At 58.6% G+C, this 10,013-nt stretch overlaps 1 protein-coding gene across 1 annotated transcript; it reads left to right on the plus strand.

The window, feature by feature from the left end:
- Positions 1–2,007: 2,007 nt before the first annotated feature.
- On the plus strand, positions 2,008–8,161 carry LHX3 (LIM homeobox 3; the record flags this gene model as incomplete). The annotated part of the gene is made up of 6 exons (XM_082068001.1): positions 2,008–2,077; positions 4,952–5,123; positions 5,312–5,514; positions 5,726–5,877; positions 5,976–6,147; positions 7,743–8,161. 6 exons carry the CDS (start codon positions 2,008–2,010, stop codon positions 8,159–8,161), a joined length of 1,188 nt encoding a protein of 395 aa, XP_081924127.1.
- Between the last annotated feature and the right edge of the window lie 1,852 nt (positions 8,162–10,013).

Below are 10,013 nucleotides of genomic sequence, written 5' to 3' on the forward strand. Positions count from 1 at the left end.
TTATCCCATAACTTTACAAAATGTCAGTGAATGTTCACGGGATGAATGGAAGGGGCTTTTGCGGAAACCTGCTGCGGTGGTGTGACAATGCGAGGGACCCGTGGGGCTGAGAATATGATGCTGCGCAGCACTGCCACCGGTGGTCCGTCTGCCACTGTCCCCATCCTGCACGGCCACCACTGCCACCCCCTGCCCGCGGAACAGCCACCAGCACACACGCGCTTCCTTAAACTGCTTCTGTAGAGGATCAGACTAAAAATCCACTTATAAAACTGAGCTTAGAAGAGCCCATGTGGGTCATCACCTGCCTCCCCCTAGAAGCTGTTGATGGCCCTGGGGAGGGCTGGGATGTCCCAGCGCAGCCGCTGCTGGTGGCACCCGGCAGGACTCGCGGTACCCGGCAGGACTCGCGGTACCCGGCAGGACACACGGTACCCGGTGTCACTACAGCTCGCTGCTGCTGCTTTGCCAGTGCTCTACCGGTACCCAGCCGTGCTCCAGCCCAATGTTCCCAAGTACTCTATTTGGGGACCCCAGATCCTGGTCCTCAAAATGTCTCCCTGCATTTTTGTTCCAACCGCAGAGGTCTGAGCTGTCCCCCAGGCTGGGACCTGTCCCCTGGCCAGATGAACCACCAGAGGGGACAGTCCTGCCCCAGCTGTTGGCCCCACAGCACTGAACCACGCAGGACCAAAGTGGGGAGCAGGCGTGAAGGCAGCAAGGCACCCAGGGGTGCTCAGGAGTGGGGGGGGCTGATGTGGGTGCCGCCAGGTCAGGGTTTTTGGGGGCTCAGTGCTGGGCCCGCTCCCCGGTTGCCCCCATGGGCGGGCGAAAGTCCCTGTGCTGCCGTCCGGCAGGAACATATGTGTGTTTGGAGGCTCCCGCCCCTAAGCTGCTTTTATTAATTTGTAATCCCCTGCGAGCAGGAGGTAAAGGGATTCGGGGGGATTAACGGGCTCACAGTAACAACCACAATTATCAGCTCCGGCTGCCTGGGGCACGCCGTGCACACACGCACGGGGCTGTGCACCCCGGCACAGGCACGCACAGCACACGACGAGTGCACACACCAACATTTTCACATGTGCAAACACAGCAGCACCCATGGGATAGAGCACAAGCACACAGGTACAGATACAGGCACACACACCTGTGTGCACACGCAGACCTGCACACCTCCACTCGCACACCCGCATGGATGCACAGGCTGGCACACACACCTCTTGCACACACAATCACACACAAAAAACGTATACGAAGAAGTGCACACGCACACAACTGCACGCACAGCCCTGCAACCCCTGTGCACACGCATGCTCCTGCAAACACACCCGCATGCACATGCAAATACACGCGTGCACACACACATCCATGTCTGCTCTGTCCTCAATTAGTGCAATTAACCTCCGCCAGCCGCAGGGCGCTGACTGTCGTGGGTCAGACACGAGACTTCACCCGTTACGTCTCCATGCTCATTAACTAATTAGTGGAGAGGGATGAATCCCCCGCTCCCCACAGGCGGCGTCGGGACAGACCCGCACCGCGGGGACAAACGAAATCCGGCGGCGTGGGCGGCCGGGGGGCGGCCGGGCCCGGGGGGAGGCTCCCCCCGACGGCGACTCCCTCCCCCCCCCGCAACGGTGCGATGCCGCCGTCGGCGCTTTGCGGGGGCCCCGGGGCCGCTTTGCCCCCGGGGGCGGCGGCTGCAGCCGGAGCCTGCGCGTCGTGCGAGTCGGCCCCGGGCACGCGTGGGACGTGGGGGACAGTGTCGCCTCCCCTCCCGCTTTTGTGATGCTAAAGAGCCCCGCGGTGAACCGCGGCCCAGCTGCGGCCCGGCCCGACGGCGCGGTGCCGCCCCCGGCCCGCCCCCCCGCGCCGGCCCCGCTCCGCCCCGGGCGGCGGCCAACCCCCGCGCCGCTCCCTGCGCTCCCCTCCGCGCCGCTCCGCCACTCCTCCGCAGCCACCCGCGCACCTCGGACGGCGCCCGGCGCGCCCACGGAGGCCGCGATGTTGCTGGAGCGAGTCCGCGCCGGCTCGGAGAAAGCAGCGGAGCTCTGCCCCTTCCCCCGGAGCCCAGGTGAGGGGTGGGACGCGCAAATCTCCGCGTGTCCCCGCGGAGGCGCCGGTAGCCGCTCTGGGAGCCCCGGCGGTAGCCGACCCAGCCGTTTCGCGCTCCCGCGGCACCGTCGGGGCCGCGGTCGGGGCTGGCTACCGGGGAGGGCGAGCGGTCCGACGGCACCGGGGGGTCCATCCTGGTCCATCCCGCCCTCTCACTCTCCCTCTCGTTCTCTCCTGCCTCGTCCCCAACATCAGAGACCGTTCCGCTGCCCTCGCACGTCGACGGCTCCGGCCCCGCGCCCGCTCCAGGCGCCCGTTCGGGTCCCGTCGGGTCTGGACCGGGGCTCCCCGCCCGCTCCCAGGGGAAACGCGGAGGCTGCCCCGGGCTCCCCACCGACCCCAGCCCCGGCAGGAGCTCTGACCCGCGCCGCGGAACGTCGGCTCCTGCCCCGAGGTCCCACCGCTCTCCGCGCAACGAGAGCAGGGGCGAAACGGGCAGTTTCTCCCCGCGGGTTCGCCCCCGACGACGGGCATCCCCCGCGCCACCCCGTCCGGCTCCGACCCGGCTTTTCCCACTTCTGGAAAAACTCCCATTAATTCCTTTCCAAAATGCTTTTTCTTCCCCTCCCGTTTACCGAACGGAGACAGCATTGTTGGGGCGGGGAGAATCGGGCCGCGCTGCCCTGGCGTGTCCGGGACACTGGGGGTCTCACCGGGGGTGGCAGAGCCGGGTCCGCGGCACCGGGTCCGGTCCTGGTGTGGGGTCGTCCCGGTTCTCGCCAGCATCGACAGCGGCCGACGGGGCTTAAAAACAAAAACAACGAGAAGCCGTGTCGGGGGCCCCGCAGGTGTGCGGGAGCCGAGGTGCCACCGGGAGAGGGTCCAACCCCGCGGGCCGGGCAGCCCGGTAGCGCCCGCCACGGGGCTGGTGCCCCCGCTCCGGCCCCTCGCTTGGCGCCCGGTTTGTCTCTCTGTGTCTCTTCCCTGCTGCTCTCCGCGGTGCCGTCACCGCAGTCGCGGGAGCTGCATGTTTGACCCGGCAACCGGGAGATGTTTTTGCTATGGGGAGGAGGAGGGGAAGCCGCCGAAATAGAACCCCCGGTAGAAGGAACGACGCGAAAACGGCGTTTTCCGGCAGGATGCGACTCTCGTTAATGGCTCCGTGCTCGCTGGCCGGGCTCCGTCGGGGCTCCGGGGGGCAGCGGGATGGAATCAGAGGAGCTCACCGGGGCTTACGGTGGCGGAGGGCCGGGGCTGGGCGGCGGCAGGACCGGGCCCGGCTGGGGCTTCGTGCCGCCGGAGGGCTCGACCCGCGCGGTGCTTTGCCCGGGCCGGGGGAAAATCCCGAGGTTTGCGGTTCACAACGAGCTCGGAGCAGCGGCCGGCGCTGCCACCCCCGCGGCGCTGCCCCCGCCGCCACCTCGACCCCCGCCCGCCGCCAGCCCCGTCGGGGGGCGGCCCCGCCCGGGGTTCGTTTCCGGGCGCCCCGGAGTTGTCACCCTCCCGCCGTGCACAGCCGGGAAGGGGCGGCGGGAGGGGATGTGCCGCTGGCCCCGGGGGGATTAAATACAGCGCGCCGCGATGCCCTGCCCGGCGCTTCAGACCGGCACCGGCGGGGAGGGCCGGCGTCTAAAAATAACCCGCTTCGGCGAATTAAATCCCCGGCGCCGCGGGGGTGGCAGCGGCCGGCGGGGGGGACAACTGCCCCTGTGGTTTGGGGGGCCAGGAAGAGCCGACGAGGGGGAGAGCGGTGGTTCCGCGCCCCGGCCCGGCTTCGGTAGCGGCGGAGCCGGGGGCGGTGGGCGCGGGGTTGGGCAGCGGGGGCTGCGCCCGCGCCCCGCGGAAGTTGCGCCAGTGCCCGCAACCCGGCTGAGGGAGCGGAGCTGCCGCGGCCCGCGGAGCCGCCATGCAGCGTAAGAACCGCGGCCGGGAGCGGACCGGGCTGTACCGGGACCTTACCGGGGCCGGGGCTCCGTCCTCCCGGGCAGCCCGGGGCCGCTGCCTGTAGTGCTGCCGTTATTGGGGTTATTCGTTTGGACACGGTGAATCGTTGAGGAGGCGGTTAATACCTATAACGATATCATTTCCACCGCTACCCTTACCCACAGCTATACATCTCTCTCTATAGTTATCTTTACATATAGATACTCTTATGTCTGCATCTATCTGTATCTATACAGCCGTTTCTATATATATGTCCATCTGTATCTACACCAATATATCTATATTTATGTATGTCTATATCCACATTTTTACCTACCTATCCATGTCTACGCCTATATACCAATATCAATATATTTATGTCGATATATCTGTACATTTTCGTTCTCAATGTCCTCTACCTGTTTATTTTTATATCTCTATTTCTCTATATCTGTATCCTTATATCATCTGTTTCTATATCATCTCTGTCGGTATCTGCAGTGCGACGGGACAAGCCTACTGCGTTTTAATTTTCTGTGCAATCCTCATAATTTTCGGCGGTTTCTTTGCCCACCCCGCGCGGGCCACCCCGCCGTTATTTGCAGGTGAAATTTGGAAATGTAGGAAAAGGGGGGAAAAAAGCCTGGAATAACTGCGTTTCAACTTTGCCGGCGGCTCGGCCCGCGGGTTCATTCCGTTGCCATCACTTCCCTTCCCGTTTTTCTCGGTGTCCCCAGGCGCTTCCCCCTGCGTGGGTACTGCTCTCTGCGGCGCGATGAGAGGCTCACACGCCGCAGCGCCAACGAATTTGAACGAATAACACTTATTTTCGGCGCGCTCCCCGGGTCAACCCCAGGTCCGCCGTCGAGCGGTGGCAACCCCGGGGGCTGCGGGCCGGGCCGGTCTCGGGCAGGAGGCGGGAGGCAGCGGGGCCGTCGGGCGGCGACTGACAGGGGCTGCCTCCCCGCAGAGATCCCGTTGTGCGCCGGCTGCAACCAGCACATCGTGGACAGGTTCATCCTCAAGGTCCTGGACCGACACTGGCACAGCAAGTGCCTGAAATGCTCCGACTGCCAGACGCAGCTGGCCGAGAAGTGCTTCAGCCGCGGGGACGGCGTCTACTGCAAGGAGGACTTCTTCAAGTGCGTGGGGACGGGACGGGGAGAAACCGACGGGGGGACACGGGGGGAACAGTCTGGGTGGGTGAGGGACACGCGTGGGGTTCAGCACCGCGGGCAGCGCCGGGCGGGTTCAGCACCGGGGACAGCGGCAGCCCCCCGCTCCCCGGCCCTGCCGCGCTCAGCGGCCGCCGCTTGTCCCCCCCGCTCAGGCGCTTCGGGACCAAGTGTGCCGCCTGCCAGCAAGGCATCCCCCCGACCCAGGTGGTGCGCCGGGCCCAGGACTTCGTTTACCACCTGCACTGCTTCGCCTGCATCGTCTGCAAACGGCAGCTGGCCACCGGCGACGAGTTCTACCTGATGGAGGACAGCAGGCTGGTCTGCAAGGCAGACTACGAGACGGCCAAGCAGAGAGGTACCCCTTGCCCCGTCCCTCTCATCCCCGCCCGGGGGCAAGAGGGAGACGGCCTAGGGCACTCATGCCCTCTGGGACATGCTCATGGAGAGGGTGGGAAGGGTGCCCGGCAGCATCTGCCGTCAGGGGGTGGCTGGAAGGAGGACGGGGGTCTCACGTCCCTGGGAACGCTCCGTGGTGACTTCACCTCTAACCCGCACCGTGTCGGCAGAGGCTGAGTCCACGGCCAAGAGGCCTCGCACCACCATCACGGCCAAGCAGCTGGAAACCCTGAAAAACGCCTACAACAACTCGCCCAAGCCGGCGCGGCACGTCCGGGAGCAGCTTTCGTCGGAGACGGGGCTGGACATGCGGGTGGTGCAGGTGAGACGGGGCGGCCCTCGCCCCCCCCGGCTCTGTCCGGCCGCGGGGAAGGGGCCGGTCCCGCAGAGAGGGAGCTCCCCGGTGTGTCCTGCTTGCAGGTCTGGTTCCAGAACCGCCGGGCTAAGGAGAAAAGGCTGAAGAAGGATGCGGGGAGGCAGCGGTGGGGTCAGTACTTCAGGAACATGAAGCGGTCCCGGGGGACCTCCAAGTCCGACAAGGACAGCATCCAGGAGGAGGGGCCCGACAGCGACGCCGAGGTCTCCTTCACAGGTCGGGGCTTTGCCGAGCGCGGTCTGTGCCCTCCCTGTAAAGCTGCTTTCCTTATCGAGGCTTCTTTCACTCCCTCGGTGCTCCGTTAATAATTTTCGGCCTTAATACAAGGAGTGAAAACAAGCGCCCAAGGCGGGAGAAGTGCAGAGCTGCGGGGTTTGCGGCGGTGCGGCCCCGGCTGCCCGCTCGTGGCAGAGCTGCGGGGGGGTCGTGGCTGAGGAACTGCAGGGAGACCCCGCTCTCCCTCCGGGGGGGCCGTGTCAGCTCCTAAAAGCTGCAGGGAGAACAGGGAGAGCAGGGAGAGCTCCCCGGGCAGGCGCGGCGGCTCTTAGAGCCGCTGCTCATAAACAGCCTTTCCGAGGGACTCTTGGAAATACGAAAACCAGAGAGTCTGAAATCACGGCATGTTTCTGTGGGAAAAGTGTATAGAATTTATTTTCATCCTATTTAGGGGTGCTTTATCTGCACAGTCACTAGCTAGATCTCCATTCCCCGTTCCGCGGGAGCTGTTTGCTCTCCACGGGAGATCGCTGTGTGTGTGTTAGGAGGTTTCTGCATCGGAGGGTCGCATTTTTGGGGCAGACATTTCTGCCGGGGGAGGTCGGTGTCTGCAGTGGGGGCACGTTCTGCGCCCCAGAGCTGCCCCACGGCCCAGTGGTCTCTGCTGACGGTATCTGGTCTGTGCTACCACAGCACCCACATGTGCATGTGTGTCCATGTACTGGTTTTAGGAAGCCAGGAGAGAAGCTGAAATGCAAAACTCTGTGTACATATTTACACAGACATGCGTCTATAATGCATGTATGTTTATACACACACAGCTTTGCATCTCAGCTCCTCTCCCATGTTCCTAAAAACTATTTGATTTTCAAGTCTCTTTATACACACTGTGCATCAACATCATTAAATATGAATATACTATAAATAATAACGAAAAAATGGTGAACAATTACTGATAGCTTGACACCACAGATAGGTTTGTAGCCCAGGCAACAGAGCAGCTCTTTCTGTCCATAAAGCACCTAACGAGTGCAAACAATTTTTGCTGTTAACTCAAAAAATATTGCTCATCTTTCAGAAGTGTTTTTAAGTCTTACGAATACATTTCATTAGCCTGTTCCTGAGCAGACAAATACTGCTGAGATTGAATATATATATTTTTTTCTGAGCAATGAAGAATTTTTCTTGCATTGGTGAATGTTCAGGTAGCTCCTAAAATTCATATCAAAATGCAAGATAAACATCAAAGCCAGATAGAAGTGCAGAACAAAAGGTGGAAAGACATTGAACTCACAGTCCCTGTTAAAAGATTATTTTAAAATCACAGTTTTATATTTTAGTATGTACTTCTCATGCGTATTTTTAAAATCCAAAATGTATTATATATTTGGACTCTGAAAAAATAATAATCCTGTGGCCTCTGTGAAGATCCATCAACAAGAATGGGAATAATAAGGAATTACAAGTGGCAAGAGCGGGGCTGCTCAGCTCCATCCGTCTAATCTATTTATACCCAGGGCTTGCGGGAGTTCCCGTGCGGAACTGCCAGCCGCGGCCATTACTGTCCCAGTAAAACCAGTCTGTTCCCCTTTCAGATGAGCCCTCCATGTCCGAAATGAGCCATTCCAACGGGATTTACAGCAATCTCAATGAAGCATCCCCTGCTCTGGGGAGACAGGCTGGCACCAACGGGAGCTTCGCTCTGGATCACAGCGGCATCCCAGCTCAGGACCAGTACCACGACCTGCGATCCACCAGCCCCTACGGGATCCCCCAGTCACCGGCGTCCTTGCAAGCGCTGCCAGGCCACCAGCCTTTAATCACCAGCTTGGTTTACCCAGACAACAGCTTGGGCATCATGGGACAAAGCGGACAAGGGGTGCCCCAGCCCATGAGGGTCTTGGCTGGGAACGGACCCAGCTCCGACCTCTCCACCGGCAGCAGCGGCGGGTACCCGGATTTCCCCGCCAGCCCGGCCTCTTGGCTGGATGAAGTCGACCACGCTCAGTTTTGATGCAGGTTCCAGCACCGTGCAGCGGGGAGGGAAAGAACTCGGTGCCGTTGAACATCGTCTGCTCTTGGGAATGACGGACGGACAGACTGAGGGTGCTGAGCGGGGCAGGACAGCGCGACGAGGTGCAGAGAGCAGCTTTGCTTTCGGAGGGGTCGGCAGAGGACGGGGGCACCGCAGCGATGAGCACCCGGAGCGCCCAAACTGATTATTGTGTCTTTACTAAACACCGAGACTTGTGCTTTACAGAGTTGAGATGAGGTATCTGCTCTCTGTTGACAGTGCATTCTCCAGAGCAAGGACTTGCTTCACCACCCGCCCACACCAAGACCTTTTAAAGAGAAAAGAAAGTCCTCACCCACAGTACAAGGTGTGACAATGTCTATATTTCTATAGGGGAAATGTTAATAGTGAATCACTTCAGAAATCCATGGTAGAAAACTTCTCTGTTCTTCCAGCAGATTTTTAAAAAGTGCACCGATGCGGTATGTTTTGTTTTATTTTGAATTGACATTAACTTTTCTAAAATGAAATGCTCTTTAATATGCCAATCATTTATCAACGACCCTTTTCCTTTGTAAAATGAAAATCATACGTTAATTCTGCTTCTCACCTTTTTAATTTGTAGATTGCTAGCTTTATTCTTCCATGTAAGCATTAAACCGTGAATAGATGTATTTATTACCAAATAACTACAGTTTTATCGCAAGGTCAAGAGGTGGTTTTTTCTAGACCCAGGAACACTTGCAGCTCCGGGTTGTGAATTTGATGCTTTTCTTTCAAATTCCTTCGCAACGGTTTTACTGCAAAGTGTCTCAAAAGTCACCCTGATGTCTTGTTGCCAAATACCTTCTCGGGGGGGTCTCGGCGGGGGGTTCGGCTGGTTCGGTTCCAGCCGCTCTGCAGCGAGCACACGCTGCCCTGTTCCAGGCTCTTCTGTATTTCCACAGGTACCGCGTGGGCTGATTGTGAGCAAAGACAAGACAATATGTGTATTGTTCTCTGTAAAAATTATCCAATTAAGTGTAGATTCTGTGGATGTCCAGTGTCTTTTATTTATATTCTCGCTTTCTCTCTGATGATCAAATACTTCAAGATTATGAATAAATTTGTCAGCTAAGCTTTAAATAGTCTTTTGCTAAATTTACATCAAAAGAGTCAATATAGGTAAATACAACACCTGAAACTAAAAGGAAAAGCCCTCAAAACTCCATGTCATGACTCGACAAAGTGTTGAAATCCTCTCTCCCCTTTAAACACAGGAGCAAACCCACCGAGGTAAAAATGCTTTGATAAGCTGAAACATAAAGAAATGACAGTTTTGGAGGCTGGTAATCATTAGGAAACCCAAACAGTATTGCTCTGTGCACGCACAGGCTTTGAGTGCGGTCAGGCTATTTTTGATGGTTTATGGTTATTTTTCAGCATTCATCACAAAGGCAGAAATCCATAAAGCAGAAATCCGTGCTGATAAAGCAATAGAAGAGTCTGATATTGCCTGTCTGTGAATAGAGTGTTGTGCACACCAAACACTAAAATATATTGGAATATTTCAAAGCAAAATCAGAAAGAATATTTTAAAACCCTAAGGAATGAAGCCTGACCAAACACACACATCCCGTGTGTGTATGTACACGAGAGGTGCGTGCACATGTGTATCTTCATATAAATACGTCTGTGATCACGCTCCCCGGAGCAGAGTGAAGCACTTTGCTGAAGTGTCTGATGTAAGAATCAGACGTGAGACACCTGTGCAAGCACGAGGGCTCCGAGCCCCTCGCTCCCCGGGGGGCTCCGTGAATATTCATCCGTGTTGCACCAACTGCCCCGAGAGCGGCTCTGAGCGCAGCGGCGG

Source organism: Streptopelia decaocto (assembly GCF_964273445.1).
Source record: "Streptopelia decaocto genome assembly, chromosome: 17".
In the NCBI taxonomy this organism is placed as follows: domain Eukaryota; kingdom Metazoa; phylum Chordata; class Aves; order Columbiformes; family Columbidae; genus Streptopelia; species Streptopelia decaocto.